At 40.1% G+C, this 21,172-nt stretch overlaps 1 protein-coding gene across 1 annotated transcript; it reads right to left on the bottom strand.

Annotated features, from left to right (window-relative positions):
- Positions 1-327: 327 nt before the first annotated feature.
- On the bottom strand, positions 328-21,166 carry LOC310746119 (protein adenylyltransferase SelO-like). The gene is made up of 19 exons (XM_083579889.1): positions 21,056-21,166; positions 20,238-20,356; positions 18,028-18,156; positions 17,183-17,247; positions 16,608-16,664; positions 14,647-14,745; positions 12,825-12,892; positions 11,773-11,860; positions 10,126-10,195; positions 9,284-9,356; positions 8,091-8,174; positions 7,473-7,602; positions 6,514-6,558; positions 6,328-6,409; positions 6,145-6,237; positions 4,555-4,634; positions 2,959-3,002; positions 774-853; positions 328-539 (listed from the first exon to the last, which is right to left on the bottom strand). The coding sequence occupies exons 3-19, from the start codon at positions 18,124-18,126 to the stop codon at positions 417-419; spliced, it is 1,380 nt and encodes a 459-aa protein (XP_083436015.1). The 5' UTR covers positions 18,127-18,156; positions 20,238-20,356; positions 21,056-21,166; the 3' UTR covers positions 328-416.
- Between the last annotated feature and the right edge of the window lie 6 nt (positions 21,167-21,172).

The following is a 21,172-nucleotide window of genomic DNA, read 5'->3' on the forward strand; positions in this document are numbered from 1 at the left end:
AGATTTGGCAGCACATGGGGGGAGGCCTGTTCTAATCCATTTATTAGCCTGGGAAGGGTGTATCAGATCAATTCATTTAAAATGCAGACCAAATTAAATCCTTGAGTTCAAGTGTGAGAAATGGAGACTGCAGGAATTGCAGGAGCCACTGATCTTCTGACCAGGAAATGCAGAAGGCAGCTAATTTTCCATAGAAGTGGTTGGGCAACATTGTTCAGTAATCGGCCATACCAGGGGTATAGCCAAAACAGGATGATCTTGCAAGAGGAAGAGGAGAATTGAGCCACTGAATGACACAACAGGAATAGGAGCAGAGTGCATGATTCATTAAAATTCTAAATGTGTCCTTTTATTGTCGTTTGGTGTTACTTGAAGGCTATACCCCTTCATTTAATCTTGATCTCAGTTTCTTTTCATCAAGATGAACAACTGACTTTAATGTCTTTAGCCCAAGCAGGGGGGCGTTGTGCATAACCAGCTCTCTCAGCCATTGCCTGCCTCTGAAAGGGGTGCTGCAAAACCTGCTGCAAGAGGTGGACCTGAAAGTAAAACAATATTATTACTATTTTTAAAAAGCATTATACACAGACAAAACTACAGAACAAACCCTGGTATCCCAACTGTGCAATTCTATGATTATATACACTTTTCTACACAGGTTACAATTAAGCGGTTTTTTCACTCAACAGTTTGTAGAGTTTATGCTTCTATTCCTTGATGACTGTATCTTTAGTCTCTTGAGCATTAAAAGTTAAAGCAAGTTAGCAAGATACCTCAGAAAAGTCATTCCTTTCTGCCTTTTGCGCAGCTGACTCGGCCATCCAGTTTCTGAGCACGTACCTAGGATTTATACCTGTAGCCAAAAATAAGAATCTATTTGCACATATAAAGAATCAGCAGGGGCTTTTCTCTTGAGATTTATTATACTGGCATCCACATCTTTTCTTAGTACTGATATGAGGAAGTAATTAAGGATCTGAAAGAAATGGACATTAAAACAGGAAGAAAAATTCATGCTTACAACTCCTTCACCACCCTGCTACTCTCAGAGTGCCTAGAATTAAGTGTGAAATTGCCTGTATTATCACAACACAACAACTTACAGCTGCACTAGTTCAAGAAAAGAGTGTTCCCAAGTTTTCCTGAATCTGAAATATTTAAAAGGGGACAATTTATGATAGGCTTCTTTCATCCTCAATCCTTATTTCTAGGTTATACAATTTTTATATAACTTTACTTTTCAAAAGTAGCACTGATTTCCCATTCTTAACTTAAGCAAAAGAATGCACCTTTTGTTTTCCCACCACTAGAAACTTGTCAAAGAAAGAGAAGTTCAAAGGTGGCCACTTTCAAATCCCTTTAAATTAAAACTTAACAAGTAAGGCACTCGAGAATGCTCACGGTGTATGTAACAAATGTTTGGGAGGAACATAATCACAACCAAAGATTTGTTACAGCTCCTGGATGGGGTGAGGGGCTCTGAAACAGACTTATTTTTTCCTCCAACTCGTCTCAAACTGGTTAGGTTTAGAAGTCAAACAGCATTTGAAAATGAAACCAGCAAATCTATCCACCAGAACAATAAATGCTCATCTACGAAGAGGTTTACACTGAATTGTGGGATCAGTGGAGATTCTTGTAAACAGACCGAGACTTCAGTTATCAAGTGCGTGTCTGGTAATATTGGGACAGATGTCTACGCAAAGCCCAGAAGCCAGTCATGGGAGCAACCGCCCTCTGTTGCAATTGTTCCCTGTGACATGATGAATGCCTCTGATTTTGGAGGTATTCCAAGATCCTAGAGGTATCCTGAAGCTGATATGGAATGAAAAACCAATACAAGCCTGCAATCCTGGCAGATTAATGTCATTAATATACAACATTAATATATACCCGATGGTGCTTGCTCAACTATCTGTGTTTTAAGTCCTGTTATTCTTCAGGGCCAGCAGGGCAGATGAATGAATTTTGGAGATGAAAGACAAATCTGTTTCTTTTTATATCCGATATGGTAAGCAGCATTAAGAGGCACATATAGCTGTAGCATAATGATAGCTATATGAGGCTTTCCTTTTCAAAGCTATTTTCCCAAATGCTTCAGAGTGCTGCTCAAATAAATAAATAAATCAACCAACCCTTATGTTTACCACCTTAGCCCATGGGAAATAATTAGTGCAGAAAATCTGGAGTTATTCAGGCTTAGGAGCTCGAGTGACAAAGTTATAAGGAGTCATGTACCGAGTGAGATCACTGATCCATCCAGTCCAGTGTACCTGATCCAGCAGTGCTCTCTAAGATGTCAGGCAAAGCTCTGTAGTCTAGTCTTGATAGATTAGGTTTTATAACTAAATCACTAAGCCCAGAAAACCAATCTGGTGGTAGTATGGTTGTGAACACAGCAGGATGAAGATTGTGTGGGGAGTCTTTGGACTGCCATGTGTTGCTGGTCATCATCCTGACCATTAGCCATGCTTGCTGGGGCTCATGGGAGTTGTAGTCCAACAAAATCTGGAAGGCAAACGGTGCCTCACGCCTGATCTACACTGGTGTGCCACAGAGGCAGGTTTCTTGTAAAATCGCTCACTTTCCCCAAACTGGCAATTATTTCTGTCTCAAGAGAGCCTAGAGGAAGGGGCTACTGGTTTTCAAGTCCCACCCCAGCAGAGTTAGCTCTAGGGAAACAAGTATATGGTATATGTGACATGTTAGCACACTAGGTCCCAGCCTGATACCTACTGCAAACATGGCATATTCTACATGGGTGTAAAGTGGGTGGGAACTCAGGAATGGTGGGGGGGCATGTTTGCCCTCAAGGAATGGAAATCACAAGAGTCTAAGGTGCTTGGAAACCCAATGTATTGTCACATCAGTTAAACAACTATTGAAAGAAATATCTGGCCTACAGGAAGGGCATGTGACTTAATTGTTGAGAAGAAAATAAATTATTGACTCACTCACTCGTCATTCTTTTGCTTCGCTTGGAATCAGAATCACCTGGATTCCTATATTGTACACACAAAACAGGGTCATAAAGATTAGTTTGTGCCTCTTGCTCTGGGCTGGTTCAAACATATTGATCTCAGGTGGATAAACTATGGTTTATTACACTGAGAATAAGCACCAGGCCCAGGCACTTCTCCTTTGTCTTTCCCCTTGTTCAGCAGCCTTAGTGCTTCCATTAATGTTTGTTTCAATCACATGCGGCATTACACCTGAACTGGAAAACCGTGGCTAAAGCTTGACTTATTAACTAGAATACTTGATAAGGCTCTGATCTTAATAAATCATGGTTTACTAAGATTGTTATGTCTGAACCACAGCCTCTGTCCCATGTCTACAATTCTGCATTTAACTGATACACTGCTTGCTATTTTTTTTAAAAAAAAACATTAATAAAGTATTCACAAAAATGCATCATTATAAAGTATGGAAAAATGAATTATGCAGGTTTCACAACAGTTTATATTCTTCATGACCAGAAACTGATGATCACGGAATATGCCCAATGCTTTTTTTCTTTAAAAATATTTAGGGGTACTCTCATTTTGGCTCAAGAAACCCACCATTTTATAGTTCAAATTGGAAAAAATAAATACAGTAAATGGACAAAAGTACAAAGATTCACAAAATGTTTAGGGGTATGCGTACCCCTGCGTACCCCCAGAAAAAAAGCACTGAATATGCCTATGGAATCTACTGGTTTAAATATTCAGTCTATTTCATACAGAAGTCTCAAAGTAATACATAAAACACTTAATACACAATGCACAGACTTGAACATGCACTGCCCACCGAAAGGCAACTCCAAAAAATATGTATCAATTGTTGGGAAGGAAAATGCTCAAATTTGTAAATCTGGGTGGTTGGGGAGGGGAGAATCATGAGGGATGCTTTTCTTACAGATCCTTTTATATGGATTTGATGACTGGCATGGATAGACCAAAGGGTATTATCAGCAAAACCCTAAGTTGCCTTATAGACAGCTAAGCCATTGGTCAGTCTAGCACTGACAATGCTACAAAACTACCATGATTTCAGACAGGAGTTATTTCAAGTCCAACCAAGAACTTCAAGAACACAGTGGGACAAGGGAAAGATTGATTCCTACTGGTATTATTTCTTTGCACTTCCCCACCTCCCATCCTAGCTCTTCAACATTCTCATAATTACTACTAAGTTTGCTTAATTGAATTTCTTCTGCTTGCATTAATTGGGTTAGAATTTGTGTATTTTTTTGCCAGGGTTGGGAGAAATCAAAGGACCAACCTGTCAATAATGAGTATGATCATCTGATATAAAGATATCTGATGCATATATTTTTCAGTTTACACACTCACTTTAAAAAAAAATCAAAACAACATTATTTTCACAGAGGAGAAACACATTTTAGGATTATTTCTCCAATGCTAATATCTAGCCATTATAGAAAGATGAGTGCTGAGTTAGCGACACAACTGTTCTGATCCTGATATGGGATCTGGGAGGGGGAAAGGGGAGTCCAGTGAAATTTGAAATTCCCTCCACCTGTAAGTGTCCAGAATTGCATTTCTTTACCTTTTTAACCTCAAGAGGTACAACACAACCCAGCTGGAAAAAAGCTTGTGTTTAGCCACATCTTGCAGAGCCCAAAATTCCTACATGGAAATAAGTGATCACACACTATTACTTAACATCAATAATAATACACACATCACTTCCCAATATATGGATAACATGCAGCAGTTTGGGTAGCATATAGCAGTGATATACTCTCCACAAATATTTCTGGTGATCTACAACAGCACTGCACCAAGCTAAGGTAAAATCTGTTCCTTAAGCCAGGAACTGTGGTTTCTCTGTGTATTATAAGCTACAGGAATCATTTCACTAGGCAAAAATCACACACTAGCAAAAAATAGTTCCCCAGAATAAGTAATTTAAATATGTTGGAAATCTGCCTATAAATCAAATGAAGGAATACAAGACATACAAGAAGGCATCCCAATTGTTTTGGGGTACTGTATATGAATGTTAAACATGCTGGTTTGGGAGGAAGCAAAACTTCTTGCAAGGAAGATGGATTGATTTATGATTCTTGCAATATCTGTGCTGGATTTTGGCCATTGATCCTCTCTGGAAATAAGAACTATCTGCAAGGGAACATAACTTGCCGCTGGCAAATTCTTTCCACAAAAAAACAGAATAAGCTATGTTTATTTTTCTCTCAATATATAAAAAATCCTTGTTTGGGAACAGGTGATCTTTTAACCATGCAGGATATTACATCTGGCATCACAAAGCTTATCATCTGGGAGTAATCCTTAGGGCTAGTATTTTTATTGTATCCAGTGCTCCATCTTTCACACCACCAATGATAGTGACTTCCCTCAATTGCTCAAACAGAACATGTAGACAAAATATTCTTTATGCTTCTGGTGAACATGTCAGGCCATGTGTTGAAGTGAGTTTAGGCACATTCCCAGGTTGCAGAGACTTATATGAACCTCTACACTCTGTTGAGCTGCAGAAACTCGTGCTGGGACAATATGTGCCCCAGCAGCCCACAGTTCAAGCTCCTCAACACTGAGGGATTACTCTGTTCTTGCTAATGGTGAGACTGTGCATTCCTTTGTAGAGTCCATCTAGCATGGAGGGGAATGTACAAATAGCTTTGCACTGGGCAAGTAGAATCAAGACAAGGTGAAGGCTCAATACCTTGTGGGACCAATCTATTCTAAACCTATTAATAGAAACAGACTACCAAAATACGGGATCAAGGTGAGTTAACAAAAATAAGTTCTCAAACCCTTCAAAATCTTCGTAATAGCTGTCATTGCAAATGATGGTCCGTCCATCCCCCACCATTTGGCTTACCTATCAGATTCCTGCATGATGCGCTGCCATGGAAACAGAGACTGAAAAATGTCCACAGTGGAACATGCAGCTGTTTTACTAAGCTCAGCTATCCCTTTTCTTCCCAAAACAAACAAGCAGGCCCCATTATCCAACCAGTCATTTTCACCCAGTCCTGCACATAATTTCAGTTTCAGTCTCCAACTAATCCTACTTTCACAATTGAATCTTAAAAATATAATGAGCCTTTTCTCTTAATGTCATTATGATGTATTCAAGTTTAAGGACCGTTTCACATGTATCCTCAAATACCTTAGGAATGCTGATAGTCTTCAGCTGGTCTTCTGAAATCTCACTGAGCTCCCGAAAAGTCATTGTAAAATCCGCTTTTGTATCTTCCATGAGCTAATAAACATTAAAAGACTTCTGTCAGTTTCAGCTTTAGTTCTTCTGTCAAAGGGCAACTCAAATATTTAACCAAGGAAAGAAACTCACTTTTAGAAGGAATGCAATCAAATAGTTATCGTCCTGATTGTCGCCTAGGAGACCTAATTTTGCTTTGAATAGTTCTGTGAAGCTGCAAGTTAAGGAAATAAATGCATTAATATTACAAAACTAGAGACTCTTTGAAAATTAAGATGCTGACATCTTTTTAAAAGATGGGTTCCAACAATTACATACCGTTTATAATACTGTTCTGGGTATTCCTCAAGTAACTGAGAAGCCCTATTAAGAGAAAATGTGAAATGTTGCAGCAAAATAATTAGATTTGTATAAAACTCACAGATTATAATTCTATTTTGTCATTCTTTTAAAGAAATCAGAAATTTTATATTGTTATTCTGAAGGGAAACACATTACTTTGCAACTGAATTGCGCTTTTTTGTCTTTGCATATTTTCCAAACAATACATGAGATACATTTCACATTTAATTTGTTGTTGCCACTATTATATAATGAGTGAAGCTGTTACATTGCAAGATCAAGCACATGTAAGTCAGTAAATGTAAGACCTGGTGCTGCTTTTCTACATTAGTTTGAATCATATCACTTATGGGACTGCATGAGTATGTTTTGTTACTTGAAATTAAAAATCAATTTTTAAAAAGCGGATAGGGGAGTATTAACATGTTGACTGCTTATCACACCAGGTAGTGACATCTCATTATAATGAGGCCGCTTGGGCTTTTCTTCTTAGAAAAACCAATGCAGCATTTCAGCCACATAACGTATAACAATACTAGTGATCTAAAGACCTCTTTTCCTTTTGGCTCTCAAACCCACAGCCAACAACCTTTAGCATGAAAACTGCCTCCTGGATTTGCCTGGCTTTCTGATGTTTTTGTTTTGTCTTCCCAGATTGGCTGACAGCAGCAATTCTGGGGCCCAGTTTATGAAAAAAACTCTGTGATTATGTAGAGACCGTTTACCACCCATCATAAAGGCCATCTTTTATTTTCCTTTTTTTTTTTTTTTTTGCAAGCCTAGCATGGTCTAAATAATAATAATAATTTGGTTTAAAAAAACGAACTCCCCACTTCCCAAAAGCCCTCCTTTTTTGTTTAGCACATATGGTCATTAAAGAATGTCTCATCTCACGAGCTCTTTTAAGCATGAAGACACTTTTAAGGATTACTTACAGCTGCTTTTGTCTGGGAGCCAATAAAGGGTTTAGAGCCTGTAACAGCTTGTTCAGATTAAACAGTCCGACATTTGCCTGGTTTCCTATTTTATACCGTCTTTCATCATCAGATGTGTTTGGGACGAAATCTGAAACAAAGTAGTATTCAGAATAAAAAACCAACCTTAACATATTTGAGTAAACTCGTATTTTGTGTTGATGCCAACTAACAAAAAGTCCTGTAGGCACTAAAATATTTTGCATAGAAGTCTCTAAACACCAGGATATTAGTTTACACTGGATTAGCCAAGGTCTGATATTTGCCAAAGGAAAGGATACGTTGTCAGCATACAAGCTTAAAGATGGCAATGAGTTATTTTCTTATTTCAAATGCAGAAAAACAAAACAGAGATCCTTCACAACAGCAGTTCTTACTCCCATCTCCTTGACCTTTCTCCTCCAGTTCTTCCAATCCTATTAAATCCTTTTACTGCTCAAATCCGTATAAAGCCCAGAAATTAAAGAAACAATGCATTATAAGTGAATGCATACAGATCTAGTCACATTCTGTAATTTTTAAATTATTTACTACTTTATATCCCCAAAATAATACTGCAGTCACTTAGGCTATACATACCTGGGTCATAAGACTCCATAAAACCAAATGGACCATAATCTATAGTTATGGCTAACAGGCTGAAATTATCTGTATTGCACACACCTAAAAATTAAACAACGTTTATTTATTTCAGGTATGCTTTTCCTCCATATTGGAAAATAAGGCAGCTTACAACACAATATGCAATAAAAAATAATAAAAAAACAAAAAACAAAAACTATCTATCTATCTATCACTACACACACACACAAAAGCATGAATCCATAATAAAAACAGTCTCGAAACTGACCAACATTGCCATCTAAACAGCATGATGTCATATCCCAGAAAATGCTGATTTCATATAAATGAAATGTGTGTTACCATCTGAAAGATTTCTCCAGGAATTACAGTCTAGAAACCAGGTTCATTCCTCCATTCCATAGTTAAGAAGTAGTTTATTATTACGGTTAAACTGCCCAGCATGGATGGGGCAATAAATGCAGGGGCATATAAAAAATAAATTATTCTTATTACATAGTTCTACATGGAATGAGCAGTATGTTTTTTGCAAACATTGTACTTGAGGTACAATCCCATTTTCCAATAGATATTTTTTCCCAACCTTACTAGAAAAGGACAATGTTGTATTTTCCTTAACTGTAAACAGCTTAAAGTTAGGGCCCCACTGAAATCAATGTGAAAAGATAAGTCAATATGAACTTAAATCCCACTAATTTCAATGGACCCCAACCTACAACTAGTTTATGTTGGATCCAGTCCAACATGTTTTTCTTAATTTAGTTTTATTCCATGCAAATCTGGTTTATTCACATAATTAGTCAACCATTTTGACACCCTCCCGATGTGTGTCCCAAAATGGCTGAAAACAACTAATGAGTACACACACACACACACTCTTCAGGAATGAGGCGCCAGCCAGGCACCAGGTTGTAAGAAAGGGCTGTGACTGTGCATGTAAAAGATCTCAGGTTCAATCCCTGGCTTCTCCAGATAAGGCTAGGAGAGACCTTTGTTGAAGTCCTGGAGAGCAACTGCTAGTCAGTGCAGACCGTACTGGACCAATGATCTGACTCATTATAAAGAGGCTCACTATGTAGGTTTGGGGGGGCTGGGAAAGACTACACCCTGTTTGTATTTTTCAACAGAATCTAAATATTTCATACCCTTCACTCACAAAGCAACAACACAGTACCAAAAACATATCTCACCATGAGCAAAGCCTACCGACATCCACAAGGCAATCAGACCTGCAATCTCAGACACTACTCTAGAGAAGAAGGCCTGAAATCAAACACAATTTTACCATGAAAGTTGCTTTAAGAAAATTGTGCAGGGCCCAAGATGGGGAAACGTACAAATATATTTTTCAAGAGTGGTTTAGACACAACGTGGAGCTGTGTTGTCCTTCAGTTCTGCAGTCCCAGGAAAACTAAGAGCAGGGTTTTTGCTTTTCACAGGGGAAGAAGAAGCTGAGACCGGGGGGTCATTTACACTTCCACGTGTCCCATAATTTCTAGGCTCAGGTCCAATAGGTTTTCCTTTTGTCCTGCAGCTTTCCTTGAAAAGACCTGCTGTTTACCACAGAATTGGAACAATTGTCAGGCAGGTTTCCTGTGTCTAGAAATCACAGGACAAATTGGGGTAGGGTAGCGGGAACAGGACAAAGAGAATGTGGATGAGCCCTGAGAAAACAGTGTCCAAGATGAAGTTAAACAATCCCCCCCCCCCCAGTGCTACTTCCACATTCTTCAAAGGGCTAACTGGGGTTTGTAATAAAAATAAATAAACAAGATGAAACTGATCATGCTTTTCCCACATCATGTCTGGTGTGGCCCATAAACTGTAAACCTCCTGGATAGAGATGATGTCACTTTTGCATTCTTTATATGTTATTGCTAAATACATATTAAACAGAGATAATAGACAGCATACACTAAGTTCTAATGCCTTTTCAATTTGAAGGCAAGTTTGGATTTGTCAATAAATCATAGATTACATATTCTTCTTTTGTTGTTGCCGTTGCTGTGTTCGCAGAAGCACAAAGACTTACCAGATATCTGTTTGAATCATTCATGTCTATTGATGGAAAGTGCTCATCTATGACATGGTCTAACAGCATCCTATAATTACAAATGAAAAGTTTCTTCCATCAAAGACAATTTCGAAACAACACTGAAGGAATTACCCTGTTTAAGATTATATCTGATACTTGGAAATATTTCTTTAGGTGCCTACGCCTACCTATAAAAGTTAAATTGGGTTGTAGGAAATACAGTGGTACCTCGGGTTACATACACTTCAGGTTACAGACTCCGCTAACCCAGAAATATTACCTCGGGTTAAGAACTTTGCTTCAGGATGAGAACAGAAATCGTGCTCCGGCGGCACGGCGGCAGCGGGAGGCCCCATTAGCTAAAGTGGTGCTTCAGGTTAAGAACAGTTTCAGGTTAAGAATGGACCTCCGGAACGAATTAAGTACTTAACCCGAGGTACCACTGTATACACTCTTGAATAAGAAGCATTTTTTCTATAGCCAGATTGCAAGTCCATACTAAGTTTTTAGCCACATGTGGTTCCCTTAAGTGAGATTTTATATCTTATTGGGATGGAACAGCAGTGTGGTTTTGGAGACTTTTGAGAGTTAACACCCAGGTGGCTGCTAGCACTACATTTTATACTACTGTATTGAACTATCAACTAAATGTTTTGCATTTCCCCACTCCTTGTACAAGACTGGTACCTAAAAATCTGATGCTGGCTCTTGGAAATTTTCTAGCCTTCTATGTTTGAATCCATGCAACAATCCATATCCAGTTGAACAAATTGTTTTGGGTCAGGATCCAAGTGCTCAATCTGTTCCACTTGGCTATGGGTGTTCTGGACTTGGATGTTTTTGAACTGCAGCATGACAAAAGACTTTTGAAACTGAGAGGAGCTGTAAAACACAACTGAAATGCCACTGAGTTGGAGGAGGGAGGGGGACGCCTGTGCTATTTAAAAAAACCAAAAAAAACCCAGTGGATGAATGCGAGCCCTTTAGTATCTCATAAAAAAGCCAATAATATCAGTAACTTTACAGGCCATACAAGAATTTGCAGTAGTTGTAAATGCTTATTTCAACACTGACTCATGGAAAACATAGTATCAAGTATATGCAATGGCCTCTATACAGGGAAAAATATTTGCCAAACACATTTTTTACAATAACTCTGTATTGTGAAAGGCATTCCACAATTTAAAATGGAATTGCATGTGCCCATAAATTAGTACTTTGGAGGGCTGAAAATCTATCCAACGCCTGCTTGCCTAAAAACAGGATGCAGGTACACGTGTGTGTGTGTGTGTGTGTGTGTGTCAAAGAACTGGTATCTAAAACTCTGAAGTTCTTTTCAACATTTATATTGGTCAGGATCCAAAGAGGCCTGTGTGTGAGTGCTAAGCATTTCCATGCACTGCCCCATGCAAGTGTGTGTGTATTCTAATATTCCCATATGGTGGCAGTCCCCTGTACATCATAGAATGCCTCTCTAATCTCCCCTAATCTTCTGGACCAGATTTTCAGGAGATGCACAAGCCTATGTTAAGAAGGGGAAGACTGAAAGGTCCCTGTGCATATGTAGCCTTTTAGAACCCCACTATTTTATTAAATTATCCAGAAGTAAAAACTGATCCAATAAATAAATACTTTCATTCTAACCTTAACAAATCCAGTTCTCCAGAATGAGCTAAAATTTCTAATGATCCTATTCGAAACCATGATTTGGCAACACGCAGAACTATAGCACCTGAAATACAAGTATATGCATGTCAATAAATAAAAATGCACTCTGTTCCAGAGCCCTAGATGTGCTTCCATTTGCATTCAGAACTTCTGTGCTTGTAGATTTGCCCACTCACGTCAATGGATGGAGCCTGTACATGCTGTCTCTTTTAACTTTTGATTAATCACAGGTTAGCAATACATCTGAACTCTATACTGTGGTTAATCTTAACTATGGCTTTGCCAAGTGATGACTTTCAAAGATGACAAATATAAGAGAACAGTAGCATACAAAGAAGCAGCAGCCAGCAAACAAAACAGTCTAAAACAGACAATAATTTTGGATCATGGCTTGGCCGAGATCAGTTGGAACTGTTTTAAAAAGGATTTATAAGAAACTGGACATAGAAACTGGATGAATACTAATTTGCATTATTAGAAAATTACTGTGAGAGTCCTACTGTGCTGTCTGAGTGGTTAAAATCTTAAGAGCTTGGCTTGGGAGGGAAATCTAGGTAAAGTGCCATCTTGCTGAAGGGGGAAAAAAGACTGGATTTTAAATGCAGCTGTGATTATTCTGGAGTGCATATGTTGAATATTTAGAATAAATGCTTTTATAGATAACTGTTAGGGAGGCAGGAGTTCCTTTTTCTTTTTAGCTTATAACAAGATTCCTTTATTGTGAATTAAGGAGGGTACACACAGGAACAAGACAGTTGAAGGTGGGAAGTACCTGCAAAAAAAGGCAGGGTAGGAAAGCTCTCTCAGGGTGGGAGACTGGGAGACCCAGGTCAGAGCTGGGGGAATCTGCCTTGCTATGTGTGGATAAATGATATGAACTGTACCACATAAATGTGATAAAGGGTCTTCTTGGTTCTTCTTTCTTCATTCTTTTTCTTTTTCCTATATAACTGTGTTTTGTATTTTCTTATAAATGAGTCTGATACAATGACAGTATTCCAAATAGTAATCTGAAATGCAGGAGATACCTCTTTCTTTCTTAACATTCCCGTTGTAGAACCGATCCCTCCACACGTCGTCGTCACTCACAACTAAACTGTGCAAAAAGAGAAAATGAGCCGTTAGTATGAAACACCTTAAAGTTGCTTGACATAAGAAGCAGTTTTAAACTGAGTCAGACCACTGGTCAATCTAGCTAGCATTGCCTACACTGACTGGGAGCCGCTTTTCAGGGTTTCAAACAGTGAACAAGGAACAAGAAGCAGCGCTTCCCCCCACGGCCAGCCCCACAAGCTTGGGGGGCAGCGGGATGGCGGTGCACAGCCTTTGCGCTGCTTCCTGACCTGGTTTTGCAGTTTGCTTGCCTAAGGCCTCCAAGTGAAGCTATAAGGAAGATGGGACTTCAAGTTCTGGAGCTTTCAAAACCAGTACTCTGGCCATAGAAGCACACTGGCAGATGCACCAGTTCATACGTCTCATAAGAACAGGTGCAGATAGAGGCAGATGTCATCACAGATGCCTAAAAACAAATGCTAAAGTTTTGGGGAAAACATCTTCCTTGCTCCCAGCTCCCAACATCTGCAGTGCTTAAGCATCCTATGATCGGTCTGGAGTACACCATGAATATTCATCACCCAACACCATGTGTACTGCTTCACTCCACTGATTTCCTGTACTCTGTTCCAGAAACCCCAATCTTCAAAGCATGAAGGTTCCGCATAAGAATGTTTTCCCTTCTAGCATCACTCTGTGAATGGAGCTTCCTGTTGGCAACACAGGAACACAGAGCTAATAGAGTGGGCCCATCTCCAGGGTGCTCTTGGATAAATTACATGCTCTTTCCCACACTTCTGCCAAGACTCAGCAAGAACGTTGTCAATTAACCGTAAGAGCTGAGATATGACAGCTTCCTATTGCCAGCAATCTAGCGATCAGCTGGGGTTATTTGAGTTAAATATTTATGAAAAGAAGTCTGGAAAGCTTTCTGGAGTACTGCCCTCCTCCCCCACACGGCCTTACCAGGACACCGAGAGTTTCAACAACAGCAGGCTAAGCACGAAGGCCAAGCAATCTCCTGAACTCAGCGAACTTGGTACACCAAGTTCACGCTGGCTATTGTCTTTGAAACAAACAGCCTGTCACAGCATCTTCCAACGAGGGTTGTAACACTACTACAAGCTTTCATGCTCATCCAGACAGCCTCATGGGTTTTGCATCAGTCACTGAGTTTGCAAGACCTTCTGCCGAAGCAATTAAGCAGGTTTTCCAATAGGTCATTTGTAAAGGGTCTCTTCTACAAGCAAAAAGTTGTTTCCTGATTGATGCTGGAGAGAGAGTTCTGCATGTTCTCAGCAAGCCAAAAACCTGCACAGGCAATCAGAAAGGGCCTTCATAACCACATACTGAATGCCCCCCGAATGTCAGCAATATCACATACTTAACAATTCGGCAACAATAGCAAGGCATCTCACATGGTGTAAGTGCAATATTAGATGGAGTTGCAGTGAAGTAGCGTGGAGCTGCTGTTTGCGAACTCTTCTTAACTTTGTGAAAAGTGTAAAAGCTAAACAAAACGATGGTCACAAAATGGCAGTAAATGAATACGTTGCACCCCATCAAAAATTACATCACACACTGTACCTGGCAGGTGAGCACAACACTCATACAAACAAAATCTACTTCATATTTACAAAGATTGAGCAGAAGGCAGATTGGATTTCTCAGGCGCAAGCCAAAAAGCCCGCAAGACACTTACTGTAAAAAGTACATGAGTGATCTCCTCCTGATGTCAGTGGAATCAAGTAAGCATCAGATCAGGTTCTAAAGAAAGTACAAACATGGATACAGTACCTAGCTGCTCTGCTTGTAGGAATTCCAAGATAATGCATAGCTTCACTTCCTAAGAATTCTCGAACAGAAGAGTGGAGCACAGCTCTGCCGTCCCCATTCCTATGGAGAGGAAAACTAGGAATATAAACAATACCCTTTCCTTTTGAATTAGGAAAAGAAAAAAAGAAAATGCTTGAGTGGGCAAGGAATTCTGATATAGGGATGATTGAGGAACTTCATCTTGGCAACTTCCTGTACGAAGTGATATGATCAACATCTCTCGGATTAATGCGTGGATCAGCTATCCACAGACTTCACATTTCTCCAAATGCTGCAATGCATTTCATGAAAATTTAAACACATCGAAACACATATTTAAAAATAATATTTATTTATTAGATTTATTACCCGTCCTTCACTGCAAGGTCCCAGGGTGGATCACAACAATAAAGTATACAATTATAAAACTAATAAAAATATTACAATCACCAAACAAGAAAAGTGTATTAAGAAAACAAAAGCACATGCTATTAAACAGTTTAAAACAAGGTTGTGGGTACGAGTCCTGTGTTGGGCAGGAGATTCCTGCACTGCAGGGGGTTGGACTAGATGACCCTCGTGGTTCCTTCCTATTCCATGATTCTATGTAATTCTATACAGAAAGCCAGTTAAAAACTGGGCTAAAGATCTCCTCTTAAGTAGGAAAAATAGGAAATACATATTTATAAATGGATTTTGAGAGAACCTTTTTTTAAAAAGTTTGTAGATTAATGTGAAATTCCAGAAAAGAGAAAACTTGCGAAGATGGCATCAATTTACCTATCCTTAGTTACATGTAATGTTTGGCACCGTAGGCCCTGAGCGAATCTGAGCGATGCTCAGGAAATGCAGGCCGGTAAAATCAAACAGCTGAAAGTCCAATTCACCCCAAAATTACCCTGCTTTGCACAATTTAGAAGACAGCATGTGGTACAAAACAGAACAGGGAGCTTGCAGAGAAGGAAGCGTGGTAGTTATTTTTATAAGCTAGGTTTCATAAGCTAACGTGAGAAGAGGAAAGAATCACAGGACAACCGCTTTGGGATTAAATAGGCCACAACTTTATTGATTACTTATGTAAGTAGGTCTTGGCATAGGCATTGGGTGTGCACCTGAAATCAGCGAATGCTTTGGCACCACTGTGGTCCACGCTGGGCTGCAACCACCACTTACTGCTAAGCGGTCTTTATCATTTGAACTATCTTCCAGCTCCTGATGTTTTAATTTACCATGCTAGGCTAAACTTGTTTCAGCAAAAAACATTTGGAAACCTCTTCCCAGGCATAGGCATCATATAAAGCAGGAATTTAAAAGTGGCATGTGAATCCTTATTTCTACCAGAGAATAGCAGTTTCAGCTCTTAAAAAAATAGCAAGTGTGCAACTAACATCACCCTAAGAAACATGTTCAAATGAAATCAGGTGTTACATTACACCCTCCCCTGGCCCTACCCCACTTACATATCTAGACCATAAAGAACCTGCATACCTCCACAAATCCTCCAAAACCCTCAGGACTCCTATAGTTCTCTGCTCAGCCTTAATGTGATTTCCCCTAATTCCTGGGCAACGCAAGACAGTAAGAGCTTCCCAAAACTGGTATGATGTTACCTCCTGGTAGTTAACATTAAAAGGTATGCTGCCTTCTAGCTATCACGGTTAATGCTGACTAACTGACCAAGCCCCATTAATTTATCTAGTCCTTCTTAAATAAATAAACAGGTTATGCCCGTGATCGTCAAAACATAAGACAAAATTCTTTTGCTCCTGATGACTTGAACAAAGGGGTGCTACGTGCTACAATTTCACGCAGACAGATAATATTGTGCTTTGAGGTTGGGATGGTTTTTTAAGGTGGCCATTGAAATGAAAGGTTTCAAACAGAAACAAGACCAAGAGCTATCAGGGGTGAATACAGAATAATACACAAAACACATGACAAACCTAGAGTACGGAGTCCTTCCTGAACCTTTCAGCTGCAGTTCCCAGCTGTCACCAAACCTGCAAAAAACCATTGGCATTAGTAATATTGAGAACTGATACAGTGCAGTAGGTAAGGATGGGAGCCTGGAAGTCCCAGGTTTAAATCTTCCCTTAGCCATGAACACTATAAATCAGGGGCTGGGTAGGGCTGCCATACGCCCTGATTTTCCAGGACATGTCTTGGAATTCGCCTCAACAAAGCTCAATGAATTTGGTTACCCTAAAAAAAAAAAAATCACCTGCCAATCACTTGGATGGATGGTGATGTCAGCTGATGAGGGTGGGTGTAAAGTGCGTGTCTGTGAGAAACCAGCACCTAATTCATTTGGAGCCAGGGATTTGACAGCCACAAAACCTGATCCTTAGCTTTAAATCAGAACAAACAGCAAATCACAGCATTTGTGTTTGGTCAGTAAGTTATTCCAGCCCAAGTATTTTAATTATCAGCAGTAATATTTCTTAATGTACTTTCTGAAAGATCAGTGCCAGCCATATATCATTTAGAGACCAACTATTCAAAAAGAAGAATGCAGTACCTGTTTGTATAAACACCAATCAAATGGGCTCTTCCGTCACCCAGCTGACCTGCCCAGCTACCAAACTAACAAGGAAAGAAGAAATTAAAAAATCCCAGTCACTATTCAGTATTATTTACAGCAGATTTATAACTGGAAAATCATTCCTAAATCTTCTGGTGATGGTGAGATTCAACATGTTAGAAAAACAAGTCCTGCAAATTTCCTACAAGCATGCTTCAGAGACATAGCAACAGATTGGAGCGGGGTTAGCCAAGTTATATTTTGTTCTGTTCTATCATGACAGAGAAGTGATGGGATGCTGGATGCTATGATCCTATACATGACTGTGGCCTGATGGGAAGTCTTGCTCTCACGCTTCGCTCCTGCACATGATGCTGTGCAAACCGTTCTAAGCTGAAACATTCCTAGAATGTTCAGTTCACATCGAGTTCATACCTGACTTGTTCTTAATGCATAGTTGACCACATCTACGGATGAATGCTATATCAATCACTAGTAAAAGTTTAATAAGGAGGTTTTCATGCCTGTCTAGTTCTGTGCTCCCTTTCCCAGTCCTTAATCTATTGGTGATTAATGCAACCTTTGCTTTGTATTTGTGTTAACCAATCAGCAATAAGCACATTTGTGGCAATGCTGTAATATTCAATAAAAGGGACTCCCCGAGACTTGCTCGAGAGATGCCTCCCAGATGACACTCACTACCTGTCTGTCGTTATTTCAACCCAACAGAGAAGTATGGCAATAATAGGAATCAGAGATGGAATTCCTGAAATATTTGCAGACTGTAAGTCAAGGCAGAGGAGCTAAAGCTCAGGTAAGATAGAGCAAGATTTATTATTGACCTGATGGCCACCATATCTGTGGGCCAGAGGCAGAGATCCCAAGGCAATTTTTGCACCAGTGACAAGCTGTATAAAGTCCTCTGAGTCTGAGATGGACATATCCAGGTCCAAAATATCTTCCAAGACTTCCTGGATGGAGAATGACAACACAGAAATCACTTAGAATACAAAAGACATTCCTTATAGTTGGAAATGCCACTTAATTAGTGATTTTTTATATCTATATCTATCTCCCCAGCTGCTACTCCTCCCTCCTCTCATAACACACATTCTATTTATCAAGAACACAGTGAGCTGAATCCATCTATTGTTTAGGGCAAGGTTAGCAACAGTTGGGCACTGTATTTAGCCACTGCAATAGGTTTGCAATTATGTGAGAAACTGGAGCACCTCCAGTGCTAAAGTTCAGTGTCCTCAGCTGCACTCATAGGATTACTGTGTGGGCTTAATGGGATGAGAATTGTAAAGCACGGCGTTTCCGTGCGCTGCTCTGGTTCGCCAGAAGCAGCTTAGTCATGCTGGCCACTTGACCTATACGCCAGCTCCCTCGGCCAATAAAGCAAGATGAGCGCTGCAACCCCAGAGTCGGCCACGACTGGACCTAATGATCAGGGGTCCCTTTACCTTATAATACACAAAAAGTGATGCACCCAGACTCAAATGGAAATTCATGTCACATTTTCAGCACAACAGTTGCCAAAGAGCCATGTGGCATCTCCTCTCTGTACTCCACCAGCAGTGTAGTCTTTTTCTTTTCCTCTTAGTTGTAATTATAGTAAAAAAAGAATAGCATCCTTTCTGTCAACAGCTTGTGGAATATGTAAATCAGGCCCCATAAAAATTAAGGAGATTGGGAGCGCACTCACTGGGCTCACACACCCCTCTTCCCCTCTAATAGAGACCTTTCCCCCTCCCCTTTTATTTTGGAAACAATGCTGATTAGCATCACACCTTTTCAAAAATCTTTTTTTCACCTGTGGTTGCAAACTGGTTTGGTGCTAACTGTGGTGAAAACTCCAATGCAGGTGTAGTGCTAAACAGCAAGGAAGAGAGGTGCAGTGCCTCCTTCTCCCTGCGTCAGCTCCGGGGTTTTCCTGGCCCCAGAATGCCACTGGGCAGGTGGCCGGGCGCTCTCACTCCCAGCTCGTTTTGGGTCACGGGGGGTGGGGTGGTCAGCGGTTCCCCCAGTTGACGCACCAGGTGTCCCCGGTTCCCCCTTGGCAGTGGCGGTCTCAGCAGCCCAGAGCCAGCCGGGTAGCACAGCTGGCTCTGGCTGGTTTCAGGAGCTACTCGCTGCTGTGGCGCCTGCCATTTTGCCTCGCCGGAAGTCCCCATATGATGTGTCTTGTGCCGTTGAACCAATCACGCAACATTCATTCCCTACTAATAAATCTACAACACTTAAAATATAAATCCGGGGACATTAAATGAAATCAGGGGACATTCCAGGGACGGATTTTGTCCAGGGACTGATTTGTAAATCCGGGGACTGTCCCTGGAAAACGGGGACATCTGGTAGCCATAACTTTGGGTCTTCCTCCCCCCAAAAAGCTCAACAACTTTGGTCAATCCAATGGGTAGATCACTGCCAGGTTTTTTTACAGTGGGAGTAGATTGCAGTCTCTTGGGAGTTGGACATGCCTGTTGCATGAGAAGGGAAGGAGGCAGGAATAACACATGAACCCCAGAGGTGTTTCTGAGCTGGAATACATGCAGTACAAATCTTTCGTGTGTCATTGGAGCTTTGGACTTGAGTAAACTCAATAAATTACTCAGTTTGAAGCCTTGGGGCATTGATCTGAAGTGAAAAGGCAGGTGAGAAAGAACAAAAAAGGGTGGTGTTTGATCTCTTCTGTAAGATAAAGAATAATTACTTCCACACCTACGTCCTACACACTGAGTTCCACCAGTGTGCTATGCACTGAGTTCCACCAGTGTGCTATGCACTGAGTTCCACCAGTGCAGAGGTGGGGGAATTTTAAGGGATCTTTGCAAATGTTCTAGAAAGTTTTCTGGCAAGGAGCTGAATGATGAATGTAGAAATTCAATACCCCCAATGCAAACTGGGCCGCAATATAATTCTATTCAATATGCTATGCAGCTTAAATTTTGTGTACTCAACAGATTCCTAATATTTTCTAAAAGCTTCAAATCAGCAACCTTGCATCACACAGTTAGAGGAATTCCAAATAAATAAAATGAAGCCTAACCTTTGAGACAGCTACAAGCAGAACTCTGGATTTAAATGGTGTAGGGTAGACAAATGAAAAAATGACGTCTCGCACTTCACGAATATAATTCTCTTGAATATGATCAGTGGGAAGTGTGGCTGAAAGGAACAAGCAAAATATTTTCACATACCATTCCTGAGGACTAGCTGTATTAGTCATTTGACTAAAAACAACAGATTCCTGCTTGTGAACTTCATCTAATGATGTGGAGTTTTTGACAATGAAAACCAACAGAGTTTTAGCTACTGAATTACTGCTACTTGAAATATATATTAAAAAGTAGCGCTGTTGATTCCAACCCAGGGAAAGTGACTCACACTTAAATGCAGCAGTGGCTGCAAACTCATTTGCCACTAACAAGTGTCCCAGTCATCTGCTAAGTAGAACACCTGGCAGCACCCTTCCCCAAACTTGCATTTGCCCCGCTGTTTGGAAAAAGAAAAGAAAGTGTTTCTTATCTCCTCTGTACCCAGCAAATTAAAGAAGATCCTCTCTCCAGTTGCTGGAAGATTCGGGAGGTTGGCTGAGACCACAATAAATGACAGACTATGCCCATCTGAGTTTTTGGGACCCATATATAAATCACATTTAAATCAATTGGTCCAGAAAATAATTTTTTCTGGTTCCGGTGAAACTTAAGCACAGCTAATTCTCTCTGGTGTTCAGCAATTATGTAATCAAGCAAAATGTTCATCCAGATAAGGTGACATTTACAAGTAATTCTGCCCAGTTTTTCTTTTTAATATGCTGTATGCATATTAAAATATTATATTAGTATACCACTAGTTGAAAAGTACCTGTGAATTTTTCTGTGGAAAGTCTCCAGCCACCAAAATGAGATACTTTTCTTTTTCTTTCACAATAGTCTTGATCCCAGCTTGATTTGTTGATGTAATCATGCACATGGCTAAAAC

This window comes from Podarcis filfolensis (genome assembly GCF_964270895.1).
Source record: "Podarcis filfolensis genome assembly, chromosome: 12".
Lineage (NCBI taxonomy): Eukaryota > Metazoa > Chordata > Lepidosauria > Squamata > Lacertidae > Podarcis > Podarcis filfolensis.